The sequence below is a fragment of the Leptidea sinapis genome, chromosome 14 (genome assembly GCF_905404315.1).
Source record: "Leptidea sinapis chromosome 14, ilLepSina1.1, whole genome shotgun sequence".
NCBI classification, from domain to species: Eukaryota; Metazoa; Arthropoda; class Insecta; order Lepidoptera; family Pieridae; genus Leptidea; species Leptidea sinapis.
The window spans coordinates 10,872,982-10,890,288 of record NC_066278.1 but is presented as its reverse complement, the minus strand read 5'-3'; the positions used below and the strand labels follow the sequence as shown (position 1 = coordinate 10,890,288).

The window sequence follows — 17,307 nt, the reverse complement described above, 5'->3', positions numbered from 1 at the left end:
TTCAAGAAAACTCAGGCGTCGAGAACAGACATCCTCCCTGACGTAAATGCATACGCCAGCCCGTGGTATAAAGGAGTGTTCCAAATTATACCCCGGGTATGAATGGTAAGATGAATCAGCCAGGGAGGATATCTGTGTATCGGTTAAAAAGAGCAGGGCCGGCTTCGCCGTCTCCAGGTGAAAGTGGACGGAATTTAAATTTGAGCGAAGCCCCCGGATGTTGCAAAAGTCCACAGAAAACAGAGCAGGAGGGTGGTTTGAGCCTCCTGCTCTGTTTGCTCCAAGTCAGCGCAGATTTGCCCCCTCCAGAATACGCGGGGCAGCCTGGGCAACCACTATTAGGTACAGGCCCTAATTGTGGACGCCCAGGGACGGATTCTTCAGGACTGCATAGCCTGGTACCGTCTTGGAGTAGTCTATTTTTAGTCCGTACTGCTATTTGTATTTGGTAGGGGGGGGGGGTGTAGGCCTCCGGATACCCCACTCACCGGACGAAACACAGCGGCATAGCCGCTATTTCACGCCGGTTTCGAGTGGAGGAGTGGTATTTCTCCGGGCGTGCCGGCCCAATTCGGTTGTGTCCGTGAGGACCCAACATGGCACTACCACTCCTAAAATTATAGGCCTCAGAGATTGCAGAGCGTGTAGATTATGTAATGCAGGTGAAACCCCGTTACACATTCTCTCTGAATGTGGTATTTTAATGTGTAAACGCTATCTCAATATAACTCACATTGGTCGCAGTGAAACAAGACTGCACTGAACCGCCGCTGAAAGCCGCTTACCAACCATAACCTTAAGAAGCTTCTAAATGTTTCATCATCATCATGAGCCGGAAGACGTCCACTGCTGGACAAAGGCCTCCCCCAAAGATTTCCATGACGATCGACCCTGCGCTGAACTCATCCAACGTTTTCCGGCGATCTTGACCAGATCGTCGGTCCATCTTGTGGGGGACTACCAACACTGCGTCTTCTAGTACGTGGTCGCCATTCGAGGACTTTACTGGCCATCCTTCCGTCGAACAATGTTTACGATTCATCACAATTGTATGAGTCAAAGTCAAATAAACATTATTCAAATAGGTTTAAATTAAGCACTTTTAAATCGTTATTATAAATATTTTAATTTAAATTACTGAATCTACCATATTATGAAACCCAACGGCAAGTTTTTAAATCAAATAGAGTATTTTACAACGGCTATTATACACAGAACATATTAGTTTGTAAGGTGCTGCATGCAATAATATATACCCAATATGAATCATGTTCATAGTTAAAAATCGTTTTAAATGAAAACAATTCATAAATACTAAATAATAACATAATAAGTTAAATAATAAGCTGTATAAATGTAAATGAATGCAGAAAACATGGTGAATGGAGCTTTGTACCCCTTTATGAACAGGAAGATGGTGTCTAACAAGGCTCGTTTGGCTGTGCATGAGGGGGTTTTGGTTCCAACACTCATGTACGGAAGTAAAAGTTCGGTGTAGCAGAAGAAACATGAAAGCAGAATAAATGCAGTTGAGATGAGAGCGTTGAGAAGTTTGATAGGAGTTAAACTGACAGGATAAGAAATAGTGAGATAAGGAAACCTTGTGGCCTGAAAGAACATGTTGCGACAAAAATTGAGAAAGGTATGCTGAGATAAACTATAACAGGTCGACCAGGCACCACATGCAGCACTTGTTCGCGAGTTGACACATGGACCAGACATCGTTCCCGTCGCCTCGTACAAGATGCCTGCCACCGCAACCAATGCCATTTTAGTCAGCATGACGAACCGCGTTATAGCATACGCGAGAAACTTAAAAAAATATAAATAATGCTCACAGAGCAAACCTACAAAATGATTTTATATATAGATTATTATAGTTTGTGTACCTACTGCTTTTTTAGGAGTTTTCATTCAGAATGATTATATAGTATTATTATTAACCCATTTGCCGATAAGTGAATCTTAAGCTACCTGTCATTCATAGCTAATAAACGTTTTTCAAGATATTTCAGTGTCTCACAAGAACCTGAAATAGGGGATCTATATTGTTTAACGCATAGGCTTACATAACACAAGCGGGCACCGACTTAAACCTTACCAATAGGTAGCACATACAAATAACAGTACTCGTATTTTATTAATATTAAAGGTATACCTTTATTATAGATTTGCATTAGAGGTGTATTAAATTAAATCTTTATTAAGTTATTTTATACTATTCAGTTTTCGAAGTCGGTTAACGTAAACGTAGTTTTTTTTTGTATCTTGCTGTATCGCCGTTAGAGAAAACATTATTTTCTCTCGCACCCCTTGTTCGTCTATAGTCTATACGCTGGGATATTGTTAGACTGTGGTAGCTACAGAGGTCGATGTGACATGGGTATCTTTTTGCAATAAATGACCGTTTCGACTAGAAGACCGGCAACGCTCCTGTCATTCCTCATTGGACGGCGGTGATTACTCACATCAGGCACGCTCGTCTGTCCTGCGCGTATGTTTACTGTATAAGTGTGTAGTAGAACGGAACCCTCGATATACGAGCCATCATAATATATCTGTGAAAGGCGTGAAGCACCACTATTGAAATGGCATACATACTTTTCAGGGCAGCCATCATCTTACCATTATAAATAAGCATAATATTTAAACGATATCTAAATATTATAAAATATAATTAAAATAATATTAACAAACAAAATTTATGTTGAAAATGCTGCCCGAAAAGTATGTAATTTCAACCTCTTAACATATTCACTTTTTGGATAGTTCATCCGGTTTACTATGAAACTTATTTAGCAAACACGTAGGTGCTTTAATTAAACTTAATTATTAAAAAAAAGCAATTCACACTAAACTTATACTATTATCTACAAAAATATACTACATAGAAACAAAATGTATTCTTGAAATTTATAGATATTGGCGTCTGGCTTGTAATTTCAAAATTCCAATGGAGTTATTTTAATAGAATGCGCCGAAGCGGATCGGGCGAAAAAACTATAAGCAATGAGGTTGTTGAAAACGGTAGATACATAAACAATAAATTATCTATGTTCAGCGTTTTGAAACGAAGGGTGAATTCATAATCTAGAGCATTGAATATCCACCCATTACGTCTATTAATATTTATAACAAATAACATGTAAGTAATTCATTTAAACACTTCGCTTTTTTTTACATGTAAAAAAAAACTGAAGAGCTGGTTTGTATTATCAAATTTATAACTTTTTACGAATTTTTTTCTGTCTATTTTTGATACCAACCATAGAATTATGGTTATGGTTATGGTTATGGTTATAATATTGGTTATTATTTTTTTTTGTGGTTAAAGTGAAAACCTGAGTCTTCTGGCAGATAAATTGTGAAAAGTTCATTCTATACAATTCCGCAAACATCTCAAGATAGGACTCAATAAAAGACAAAAGTTACTTGCGCCACTAGTCGACTATTTTTCCAGAAAAAGCTGCATGCATACTTCGGGTTCGATATAATATCCGTCGGCAACAAAATAAAATCAAATCAACGACTGGTATACTACGCCGAGTAATGAAACTGGTGGTTCTGTCTAGCTTACAGAGGACGAATTGAAATACTAAGTTTTATCATTTTATCTACATGTCCACTTATAATAAGGAAAACTATGCTATAAAGTATTTTATAAAGTGGGTACTTATTAACGAATAATCAATGCTATATATGGAATAATGATAATATCGCTACTTTTCGAACTTTGTCGTCTACAATAAATAACTTTCTTGAAATTTGACTCAAACATTTTACGTTGTTTCTTTCTTTTAAAATACTATGTTACTTAAGAAGCGTTATTAGTTTTTGGCCATTCTTTGGCATCTTTAAAGTAGGGGTGCTTTTTTAAAATTCAAGTCGGTTCGATTCCCAGACGAGGCAAGTAATCTTTAAAAATCTTTGAATGCACAATTTATTAAATTACTAACCTTTAAAAATAACATAAAATCTTCTTTCAGTAAAATATCCTATTTACGATATTTAAGGTACTTTCCCTTCATGTCCCATAACTTTTTGACGCCCTGTATATACTGTTATTTGGTATGTTTTATACTTTATCTTTACTGCACTGTTACATCTAGCCCATACTTCTATACGGATGTGAGGCGTGGACTATAAAAGAAGACCTCACAAAACGTTTAGAAGCTTTTGAAATGTGGGCATATAGACGTATGTTTGCCATAAGTTGGACCCACAAGGTCACAAATGTGGAAGTTCTGCGCCGCGTCAATTAAAAACGCGAACTCATGCAAACTATCAAGATGAGGAAAGACGCATGTTTCAGGCACGTGCTTAGGCACGAGAGGTACAAACTCCTACAACTCATCATGATGGGAAAAGTTAACGGAAGAAGAGGCGTAGGTCGCAGAATAAAGTCTTGGCTGCGCAACATCCGAGAGTGGACTGGCATCGCGAGTGCGGCAGAACTATTTCGCCTCGCAAAGGACATACAATTGAAACTACAAAGCTGACCGCCAACCTTCGCTAGTCGGAGAAGCACGCGAAGAAGATACTTTATCTATGATAGCAAATATATAAAGTCAAAGCCGTTGTATCTATAGCCACTCGTCAGAAAGAAAAATTTTAATTACGTGGTTTATGTCAACGTCGAGAACAAATGTTTTGAAATTGAAATGTCAAATGTTTTTATATAAAACTTGATAGCGAAAGCTGTCAAGAAATGAATTGTTTTTAGTTTTTACTTTTATATTTACACTTTTACTAATGAAATTATTTTATTTGTACATTTTTAATGAATTTTTGTGAAATGATTGCAATGAATTTGTATTTGGTTGGCATCACCACATTTACTTGGTAGGTAGGAAACATATCTTGATGTTATTTAATATTAGCAATGTTTTTGGGTTTACAAGTTAATTTCATAATTTATTAGCATACCGCACTGTAACTATATTTTATTGTTGTAGTTTTGCATATATTGAACCAGCAAAACATGATTTTGATTTACTTATATTTACACAAAACTGGCCTGAAACAACTTGTAAGGAATGGAAAAAAATGGACCCAACTCACAAGTGTGCCATGCCACGCAAAACTGATGCCTGGTCTATACACGGAATTTGGCCTACAAAGCTAGGAACAATTGGGCCTTCATTCTGCAATCGCACATGGATGTTTGATCCTGAAAAAATAAGGCCAATAGAGGATGAACTAGAAGAAGAATGGACTAATGTTTTTAATGGTGAGTTAAGTTATTGTAAAAAGAAGAGTCCTATCTGAACATAAGTTGTAAGACTGCAATAGATACAAGAAAGTGTCAGCAGGATGGTTTGTGCTCCTTCAGATCACACTTCTTGTACAACATTTATTACTGTAACTGTATTTTCCATGTTAGAATAATTGGATGTAGTTCCTGAAAAATGTTCCAAGCAACATCACATTTTAAGGAATTTGTGGTTAAAGTTTAATAAATATTAGTGTATTACATACAATATTTGGGTACATACATTACATACTAAGTCTATTCTATTCTATTCTTCCTACTATGGCTCCTGTGGAAGGTATACCACAAGTTTGCCAATGTCACGTTAAGGTAGACCACCAAGCTTAGAGTATTCTTTTACTAATTTTAATGGTATTGATCGGTGTTTAAGATTGAAACAAGTTTTATTTTCTTATACCTGAAACAAATATACATGCTGTTAGGACTATAAGGGACAAACACAAATATAATTACTTAAATTATTTGATATAAGTACTTAGTGCTATTTACAACTTAATCTTATTTATTTTAATATATTTACACAAAATATATACAAAAGGAGTGAAAACTAGGGAGAGGAGACATTTAAAGGAAGTTGGGCGGGGAATTTCAGGAGGTATAAAATTGTATAAAGAAGGTTGTGTTAAAGGGCAATTGAAGAATAAATGATCCACGTTTCCCTCATCTAGACCACATTCACACAAGGAATTGTCCCTAATTCTTATTTTAGCCAAAAATACTGGTGTACAAGCATGATTAAAACGTAGACGATAAATAGTTGAAATCACTGACTTGTTGGGAATTTTAAATTTCGAGAACCAAGGTTTCTGAGGAATTACGGGTTGTAGATCTCCATAAAATTTGCCTTTAGAGTTTTTGGAAACTTGCCAAATGCTGGACCAACTCTCATGCAACTTGGGTTTCAGGATGGTGCGCAAGATAAAGAGTGACAGTAGGGATGCCATTTTTTGTCAGTCCATTAATATGAATCATGTGACCAGTTTTATGTTCTTAACTCAATTTCTACATGATTGTGGTTTGGAAAGTTTTTCTGGAATTATGTGCAATTGATAGATACAATGAGTGCAATTGCTTTCATTTTCTTATATATTCATATAGTTGCTACTCTACATACTATTACTTTGAGTAACATTTTTAAATTCTTATATTTTTGATGTATCATTACAAAAAAATCTTGACAATCCCTGAGCAAGATTTGTGAATCAACTTGAATTTGTTTACCATAATAATACTTTGGTCACAGACTATTTCATATTAATATTGAGGTCAAAAGTCAGAAATATCTATAAAGATTGATGAGATAGATAATGTGGTTCCACATATTCGATGATCAGTACCACAAAGTAATTTTATTTATAAAATGTGATATTTACATTAGAATTTATATCTGAGAATGGTTGATTTTATTATTTTACAAAGGTGCAGTATAATTTATTTAAAGAAGACATATATTTTGAATGGAAATTAATGAATTGGATAACAATAATTGATATTATATAAAACATTAAATAAAAAAGATGTGGTGTCGTGGGACACCAGGTAGGAGCGAAGTTCCTTCGGCTAATGTAGAATTGACACAATTTGTAAAAAAATTGTGTTCAATTTTATGTAGGTTTTCTTGATTGACATGACATATATTTTAAATACGTAAAAATAATAAATATATTAACACAGTAAGTCATTTTTCAATTAAATTTCGCGCACTGATTGTCCTGGAAGTTGAATAAATATTATTATACTATTGTAATGCAATTTTACATTGCATTACAACAGCTATGACACTAAAACTACGAAAGAGAACATACAGTTTGAAGAATATATTAATAACTGTATTGAAAGTAACCTTGTTTTTCTTCGTTTATAAATAACTTTTATAATATTTAAATATTATATTATGATAAATTCCATTAGAAAGAGAAAGGTATTATACACTACTCGCTTGTGTATACGACTGTCGCGCCTGCGCACGTCTCATTTAACGGTTTTATTCCATGGACTTTTTCTTACGGTTTTACTAGCACATTTTTTTCAGTTCCGTCTCGCAGCAAAATCCCTATCTCCTCCAAGACTGCCGTAAGGAACTTCGTTCCAAAAATCGTGTGCAATTTTATGTAGGTTTTCTTGATTTTACTCTTAAATTTTGCAGATTAGTTTTTATTTAGTACAGGAAAGTATTTAGGAAATTCAGTATTTTAGGAAATAATAAATTACGTAAAATAAAAAAAAATCGTAATCCAAATTATCAATTAAAATAACAAAATATGTCTCTTTATTTTTGTTTGACAACAGAAAATTACATAGAAATAGAAATATTTACAAAATCTACACTACTAGCTTGTGTATACGACTGTCGCGCCTGCGCATGTCTCATTTAACGGTTTTATTCCACGGACTTTTTCTTACGGTTTTACTATCACATTTTTTTCAGTTCGGTCCCGCAGATACATCCCTAACTCCTCCAAGGCTGCCGTAAGGAACTTCGTTCCTAAATCTTTAATGTTACAATTTAATAATTAAAATATTTTTGATGAGGAACTGTAACTACATTTTCTGTAGCTGTTGCAACTCCTTGAATTACATATTTTAACAAAGTATGCAAATATTTTGCAAATAGGGCAAAGTTTCCCTGCGAGATTTAATCAGAAATGAGGAGATCCATAGGAGAACTAAAGTCACCGACACAGCCCAAATGATTGTGAAACTGAAGTGGCATTGGGCAGGGCATACGACAGACCGGTGGCTCAAATGGCAACCCCATACCGGAAGACGAAGTGTTTGTAGGCCCCCCACTGTACACCGGAATACATTGAATGAGGTCATAGTACAGTACGGATTGTTGTGGAGGCCTTTGTCCAGCAGTCGATGTCTCCGGCTGTTGATGATGATGATATTGAGTGCACATAGCAATCTTTTCTGATAGTTTAGCAGAATAACAGTAACAAACCTAAATTAAATTAAATTTCAGGTACTTCAGTCTACTCTTTGTGGGCTCATGAATGGGCCAAACATGGCACTTGTGCTGCTGTGTTAGAACCTCTAAACTCTGAATACAAATACTTCTCAATGGGTCTTCATTGGTTGGGAAAATATTCCATGGCAAACATTCTTAGAAATGAAAACATAGTACCATCAAACACTGAAGAGTATCATATAAATGATATTAACAATGCTATTATAAAGGAACTTGGAACAGATCCAGCCATTGAGTGTAGGATTATGGATGGTGAGAGTTATTTGTCTGAAATTCGCATTTGTTTTACAAAAGATCTCCAATTGTCACACTGTGACGGAGTTTTGGATCGTGTCAATTATGACGAGCATTCAATAATAACAAATTGTAATCCAATGAAGACCATTTTTTATCCCCATTATAAGGTACAAAGTGTATACATGCAACTTTACAGGTTGGTTACGTGGTTACAGTGGTTTACATTGTAACATTATTTATATATTATAATGAATTTTTAATATAACATTTAATTATTTATATACTTAGAAACTACACTTTGACAATTGTAATAAATTGTTGTATTCTGTAATGAATTATAATTTTTAATGAAATAATAATTTATATATTTTTTTCTAACATTGATGATGATAATATTTAATATCAAATTAATAATAACTTTATAAATACTTGAACTTTTCATATTTTACTTTAATATCTTCTCTTAAGTTTACATTGTACATATTTTGTCATGATTTTTTACTATTAAATGCACTATTTGCATAATATTTTATATATTGATAATATTTTTTATGTTCAACGTATTGCAATGAAATATGTTTTATATCTTAGGACGTAATGAAATAAAAAGATCCTTTTTTAAATTTCAGACTTTTATTGCATGACCATCCTTACCTAATACCTACATTAGTTTAGGAACGAAAAATATAATTGAACATGCTTAATATATTGTAATGTAAACAAACACAATACAGTGACTCCAATACAAAATTAAGGAGACATAACATAGAATGAGAGCATATAAAATACTATGTATTTTATATAACATTTTAATATTTTTTTTCCAAATACCTACATTGCCAACATGATGCCAATGTAATACGAATTTTTTTGCTACCATTGTGGTAATGTATGTGTGTTTTAGCTTTTATGATTCAAGTAATACAGTTTCTGGTTTATTTAATTATCTATTTTATAATTATTTTACACATCAAATTATTTAATGGTTTTTATATTTACAATGAATTTTGTCCTTTAGATACTATGATAACTGCTGACGGCACCAGACCTGAAATATAGAAAAATAATACTTTTTAGAATTTGTTTCTTTTTAGAAAAGAGGCCAATTAAGATAATAAATAACATTTATTGCTGTCTCTGTTTCATTGCTAAGGAATGGTATCTTCTAGTGAGTGAAATATGACATATAACATGAAGTGATGGTTATCACTTTAGAAACAAAAAATTGTTTAGATTTACAAGAGCAACTTCTCATGTCAATTTCCTAATGTGCAAATATGGGGGTTGAGCAGGTTATCAACTGTAAAGTAGATCCTGTAGATGCAGCCAGCCACAACCTGAGAGTTAAGCAAAGCATACAAGATATTATGATGATATGTCACTGAAACGGTCGGTGATGGGTTTGAGTCCCATATGGTTCATAAAATTTAGTTTTTCAAATTTTATTTGCATATAAGATTGTTGTTTGTTTGTAGCACATCAACCTTATACATCCTTAATGGGTAAACACATCCAGATAAGGAATACAGACCTTCAGAAAATACAGAGGGGGTAAGAGTAATTGTTTATGATATGTTATGATTGTTACCCATCAACCTTACTAAAGACTCCTAATATATGGCACATGCAAAAAATTCAGTCCACCAATTAAGGTGATTGGGTTATAGCTCGAAAATTAAAAAATATATAACAGAATTAACATATGCAAGTTAAGCATGGGTATACTATGGAAAACTTATCAATAAAATATTGTCTTGCTTCGAACATGCTATGGAGAGAGGCAACTTAAAGCTCAGAAGAATACAAAAAATAATAAATACTAACATTTGAAGGAGAACAAAGTTAATTAATGCACTACAACAAGGCTTTAAAGCTCAAATGGAAATGGGCAGGCTGACAGGAATAACAACAAAAGATAGATTACCACAAAATGTTCAGTGACCATGGGAGAAAAGACAAGATGGACTTAAGGAATACAGGCTGTGTATTCCACAAATTAATTCAAAAATGTACTTAATATAATTTATTTTGTCTGTTTGTCTGTTAGGTTACATATCTGGGAAAAACACATAAATTACTGAAATGATTTAAATCAAATTTTGTATGAATATTTTGTAGAAGTCAGGACACTAGATTACGCATTAAAATTTTTAGTGTGACGTTATAATGGCAACATTAAATGAACATATGGGTAGCTATCTAACCTTACCGCCGTTCCCAATATACTATCTACACATAGAGAAAAATTACTACCTTCTACTGTCAGTAATTAGCTGTCAATAATCTGAAGCTGTCCCAATATACCCGATAAGTCATTCTTATCGCCTTATTAATTAAACTTCTTACACTGGTAAGCTACACGTCGTCCCATTGACAGACAGCATCTATGGATAAGGTGAGTCACCGTCGATAAGTTTATTGGGACAGAAAAGTCAATGATAGTTACGATTTTTATCTCAATTAAGAGATAGACTGAATATTGAGAGTGGCCGTTAATTGTAAAAAAATTATTCTAAAATTTAAAGTAAATAATTGAGATTTTCAAAAAAACAAATTATATATTTAGGAAACAAAATTTTATGCACCTCACGTATTACGTGCTATTAGTGCGCGGCAACTATTTCTAACAGGTTGTTACAAAATGATATTATGGAAAATTGTTTAACTTTTTTTTATATATAAGATGGGGCAAACAAGCAAGACGCTCCCGGGATGGGGAGAGGTGAGTAACCACCCATGAACATCCGCAACAACAGGTGTCAAGAAGTGCGGTACCGACCTTTAAGGTGGGAAATATACTTTTTTCTTATTACTTAGGTGCATTATTTAAGTATTCTTTTTTATGATCACGGTTAAAGTCAAAGTCAAATAAACTTCATTCAATTAGGCTTACACTAAGCGCTTTTAAACCATCATTACAAATATTTCTTTTAAATTACTGAATTTACCATATGTTCGTAAATAGTTGAGCTCATGAGAAAAACATAATATAAGAAACCTTTTCAATCAAATAGAGTATTTTACAATGGCTGTAATATACATAAGGAATTAGTCTGTAATGTGTCATGTTCAAATAATATAAACTATTTCATAAAAAGAAACTATTTAATAAAGAATTAACTGTTTTACATAAACTATGGTATATAGGATGCATCACCCTTTAGAGCTTGAATTCATTGATTGTGTACGGATGCTTCGTGAACATGATGGTCGTGATTACTGTCATAATTTGTAATTCCAGCAGCATAAAGCTAAATAGAAATATGACTAAGAACAAAATACAAACCTAATAGCTCTAACGGCTTGTCGTAGTCATCTGAAGAGAATATTTTCTTAGGAAATGTTGTCATAAATTTGAAACTATCTTCTTGGGAATATTCCGGCTTGTGCAGTTTTAAATACAACCTGGAATTAAAAACATTGCACTTGAGAATAATTTTTTAAATTGTTTTGAAATGAAACTACAGGTTTTATACAAAACAGTTTTAGCATAGAGGGTAGATCTAATTTTGAGTTAAGTTTTTTTTTATCTCTTCCTTCTGTTCTTTTGTTGTGTGCTTGGAGAATAGTCGTGCATGGTGCAGTATGGTATATTTTGATTTTGGTGAACACATACTAATAAGCGACATTAGGGCGATCACGAGATGTATAATTTGCAGATAAACACATACAAGTGACATATCAATATTGTAAGACATAACTTGTCACACTGACACACCAGTGGGCTCTTTTGCACAGAATGCCGGCTAGATTATGAGTACCACAACGGTATTCTATTTCTGCCGTGAAGCAGTTGTTTCGGTCTGAAGGGCGCCTTAGCTAGTGAACTTAATGGGCAAATCAGACCTAACAATTTTCTCAAGGTGACGTGCGCAATTGTAGAGCCACTCAGAATTTTTGGGTTTTTCAAGAATCCTGAGTGGTGTATCAGTAACCATCAACTGAACGTCCTGCTCGTCTCGTCCCTTATTTTCATACCTGGCATGTTGTCTTGGGTTGCAAGAAGCTCTATAAATATAAAAATAAAAAATAAAAGCTATATAAATTATCTGAGATCTTAAATAAACATTATAAGCAGACATAGTGGATTAGCGTTATGTAGAGATGTCTCTTCATTGTGTGTCTTTTACCGCATTTATCATGGGGAGTGGTCTGAAGAGCAGATTCCTCTGATTTCTACTGCCGAATTTCACCTTCGCACGATACTCCGTTAATTAGGATATCATCCCCACAGTGCGTTTTAAGGAAGGAACTTTCTTCAATAAAGATGTGGAATGAGCATCTTCTTGCGGTCTTTCTGGGACGATACGACTTGGGTACTTCAAACAATTCGAGTACCTACACTTTTCTTAAAGGTTGGAAACTCTCCTGTAATTCTTCTTGTGTTGCCAGATAATGTGGGCGGCGATGATCATGATACGCCCTGCTCATTAAATTGGATGCCACTCAGGATTGTTGCAAAACCCAAAAATTCTGGGCGGCACTACAATTGCGCTTGACATCGTGAGTTAAGTCTCATTTGCCCAGTAATTTTACTAGCTACCGCGCCCAGCAGACTGAATCTAGCCCCCATCCTGTGCAAAAGAGTCCCAAAAGTTAGAGAAATAAAAATTTAAATTGTCAATGTCCATCCACTGTAATATGATGACAATAAGTAAGGTGCACCAAGTGCTTACCTAACAGCAGCTAGTTGTTCCTTGGCACCAAATGTCTGTGATAGTAATTGTCCGTCTGGCAGCCTTAGTTGAATCCTCGCCTGCTCATATGCAACCTTCGGAGCTGGAGAAGTGGAGACTGGTGGCGGGGCAACCGGAGCAGGAGCTGGCGCCGGTTGACCTGATGCAGCTAATCTGTTAACAATGTTTCTCATTGCATATACATATTTTTCTTTGATGTACTAAGTCTGGCCTTACATACTGTTGAGTGGGGTGATAAAGAGAACCAAATCGCTGTGATTGCATTACACAAAGTAGGTATGGTTTACAAATTATTATTGATTAACATTCAGTAAGGTAGAAGCAACAAGATTACAACTAACTGATGTTACCAACGAATTTTATTCTACGATATTACAATGTAACCATATTTTTTAAAGAAAAAAATAAACCCACTGAGTTTCTAGCCCCGTTCTTCTCAGGTCTGCGGCATACTTTTTCGAATGAGTGGTAGTTTTTGAGTTTCAATGAAGAGTCTGGTTAGTGGTACTCCACAATATTTTTTTAATGCTATTGACTATTTTGATTGTAAATACGTTTACCACGGAGTCGAACAGCAGGAAACTATCGTCATCTGGCCATACGCGACTCTGTTAGAACAACAATTGCAAAATACCATCACAAAGGACACATTGCTAACTTAAAATTGTAAGATCGAGCCAATAATTGAAGAAAGTAAAACCCTACGTAGTTGAACACTTGATCACACATACAATAATGCAAGAAATTGAGAAAAGCAATAAATTTGGTAAGAACTATCTAGTAGCTTTTGTAGATTATAATAAAGCTTTTGATACATTAAACCACTAAAAATGTAAGGAGTTCTTGGAGGAGAGAGAGAGAGAGAGATTTAAAACAACTCAACTGCACAATATGAACAGAAAGAAATCAAGGGCGACCATCACTCACCTGTTCTCTGTCGTTTTGCAACAAATATTTTTTTTTAAATTGAATGGAATACATGTGGATTAAACGTAGCCGACGAAAACTTTAACAATCGAAGATTTGCCAACCACATAATATTAATTAGTATGCTAAATCTAACGCTCAGAGATAAGATGAAGCTAATTGATATACGACAAAAAACGAATGCTAAGGATATAAATTATGTGATGACATAATTTAAATGGATTGGGCATATGATGAATAATTAAAACACAACAGGTCTAAAACATGATACCCATGTGGCAGAAAACGAAAAAATGGAATACAAAAGGGATTGGAGGATGAAATGGCAGGAAAATGTTTGAGAAGGGATCTAAGGAATAGTGATAGATTGCGAAATTACGGGAGAACTATGCTGGAAGGCAAACTGTCACTGATGAAGATGTTTGATGTAATTTTTTAATAAGTACTAATAAAAAAAGTTGTTTCTTAAAACTTTAATAACTTTATATTAAATGAAAATATCCCAATACTTTTTTTAAATAAGGGCCAAATGTCTAATGACTAAAACCTAGAAGACTTAATTGAAATGTATCTAGTAGATTTTTGAGCTGCTGAGTTTGTTGCGCCCACTCTTCTCAGGTCTGAGGCATTCATTTGGGAATGGGTGGTAGTTTTTGACTTCCAATAAGTGATGTCACATCCTATTTTTATAAAAATATTTGAATTTTAATTTCTTGATGTACACACAAATGAAAATTTCTATCATTTTATTTATATACCTAGATATAGGTATTTTTTTTAAAGTGATATCCCTCACTTCTGGCATTAATTATATAAATTAAATTTATGAACAAAGCAAACTAGAACCCGCAATCTTTCGAGTTCGGTACATTCTAACGGTTGGCTCAGTTGGTAAGAGTACTTGAACAGAACCCGAGAGGTAGTAAGTTCGAGTCAAGAATGAGACATTCATAAATTTTGGTTACAAATTTAATTTATATGAGTAAAAAAGGAATTTTGTATTTTTATGTTATAATTAAACATACTTTCTAGCTTGTTTATCCGCTTCAATTTGTGCCCGGACTCTTTCTCTTGCCCTCTGATCTTCAAGCTTCTCCCTCCGTCGTTGCTCAACAAGTTTCTGCATTTCTTGCTCTTGCAGCCTTTGTTTTGCTTCCTGGAGATCTTTGCCTGATTTGATCCTAAGCCTTTCTCGTTCCAATGCTTCGGCCTGTAATTGTTTTAAATAAGTTTATATTAATTACCATATGGGATTTATATCAACATTCTGGGATGCAGAAATGAATTTGGACTTTTTAAATCAGTGTGTGTTGCCAGTGGTGACATATGGAACACAGAAGTCATTTCTAACTATGGGCCTTATGAAGAAGCTCATGGTGGCTCAGTGGGCAATGGAGAGGGCTATGCTCGGAGTGTCCTTACGAGATCAAATCAGAAATGAGGACATAGAACCAAAAACACAGACATAGCGCAGATGATTGAAACTGAAGTGTCAGTAGCTCGACAGATAGATAGAAGTTGGGGCAGACAAGTCCTCCAAGCCCACCATGTAACAGAAGACAGTGTTGATAGGCCCCTCACAAGGTAGACTGACAATTTGGTCAAGATTGTCAGACTCACTCAACTGATAATGAGATATAATGACTAGTTTTAAATTTCCCTCCCTTACAACTTCAATTGTTCTGGTGTAATTGTGAAAATTATAATAAGATACTTAAAAAAAATTCCCTAGCTTTGGAAAACTGACTGTACAAAGACAGTGCTAATAGCCCTAGTGTTGTTTAGAAAAAAGGTTGAGAATCTATTATGACCCTTTGCATGCCAAATCCTCGGCACAATACAATAGCTGTTTTTTGTACCCAAAAAAGTTTGTTCTATCCGCAGACCACTTCAGGCATAGTTATCACATTACTATTGTATACCTGACAAATTTCAGTTGAAATACAGTATATTTTTAACATTGTAAAATAAAAACTGATTCAATTCAAGATTGCCAGAGTATGATGGATGAAGGCCTTGCAGGGCTGATTGTCATGGAGATCTTTGTCTAGCAGTATCTTCCAGCCTATAATTAAATAAGTTATAACATGCCTATGAGGTGGTCAACTGACCAACATAGTCAATGTTTATCACACAGGAGGAAAGACAGCCCTTCCTTAACAGGAACCGGGGTATTCATAAGAAAACGTCTTCATAAATAACCCTAATTCCAAGGTGTGAAATGTGTTGAAAGATGTGTGGCTTATGGTCGATCTTTTGATCTCATTTGTGTGGGAATGGTTATTATAATATAAATGACTTTCTTAATAACGCCACAGACTGGGAATGGAGCCGACACCTTCAGGCTCTTTAATTATAAATGTTAATTGTACAATGTTACATTGTAATCCATGTTTCTTAAAAAAGCCCTGTGAGTTACTTGCAACCATTCTTCTCAGGTCTCAGGCAGTCTATTTTGAATGGGTGATAGTTTTTGATGTTCAATAAGTAATTTTGAATAAAATATTTCGATTTGGGTATAAGTAATTTTAAAGATCATAACCATCAATTACATCACAGAGACATATACCTTTTCTTTTTCTTCTCTCTCCTTTCTTTTCTGCTTCATTCTCTCTTCAAGTAATGCTAATTGAGCTTTCTTTTCCTCTTCAGTCAAAGGTTTTTTTTCTTCAGTAGATTCAGAGAAGTTACTGTGATTAGTTTTTGCTGCATGAAACTCCACTTCATCTTGATTCTTGAAAAGTTTTCCACAATCATCACATTTAAGGGATTTCGCTTCAGCTTCCTCGGTAGCTGCAGGCTCTGTAGGCGCCGGCAATGACGCCGAAGATGCATTATGTTCATTAACAGAGCTTCCTGCAATTGTATGACCAGTCCCAGTATCCAGATCATCAGCGTGCGCCAAAAGCCATTCCATGGCTGGCTCAACTCCTTTATAATTTGTTACAGCGAGCGCTTTTTCACTATAAAAAAAATAATATGTAAAAATACAACCATAAGATGCGTTAAAATAAGTCTTTCGCTGTACTTACGCTCTTTCCTTTGGGAATCCCATATCAATTAGAGTTTGTATTTCCGCCATGGCGAAAAGTTATCAGAGGCTATTTTAACTTTAATCTTTTTAAAGTTTACTGAACATCAAATACAAAAATTCAACCACCGACTTTGAACTTCTTGATTTTTTTGAAGTTTAAACCTATCAA

The 17,307-nt window shown here is 34.6% G+C and overlaps 2 protein-coding genes across 2 annotated transcripts; one reads left to right on the top strand and one right to left on the bottom strand.

The window, feature by feature from the left end:
- Nucleotides 1–4,677: 4,677 nt before the first annotated feature.
- On the top strand, nucleotides 4,678–9,103 carry LOC126968030 (ribonuclease Oy). The gene is made up of 3 exons (XM_050812815.1): nucleotides 4,678–4,842; nucleotides 4,956–5,230; nucleotides 8,238–9,103. The coding sequence occupies exons 1-3, from the start codon at nucleotides 4,781–4,783 to the stop codon at nucleotides 8,708–8,710; spliced, it is 810 nt and encodes a 269-aa protein (XP_050668772.1). The 5' UTR covers nucleotides 4,678–4,780; the 3' UTR covers nucleotides 8,711–9,103.
- Nucleotides 9,095–17,307, bottom strand: LOC126968024 (UBX domain-containing protein 1). Its single transcript, XM_050812807.1, has 6 exons — nucleotides 17,137–17,307; nucleotides 16,674–17,067; nucleotides 15,130–15,314; nucleotides 13,157–13,330; nucleotides 11,767–11,885; nucleotides 9,095–9,528 (listed from the first exon to the last, which is right to left on the bottom strand). The coding sequence occupies exons 1-6, from the start codon at nucleotides 17,184–17,186 to the stop codon at nucleotides 9,476–9,478; spliced, it is 975 nt and encodes a 324-aa protein (XP_050668764.1). The 5' UTR covers nucleotides 17,187–17,307; the 3' UTR covers nucleotides 9,095–9,475.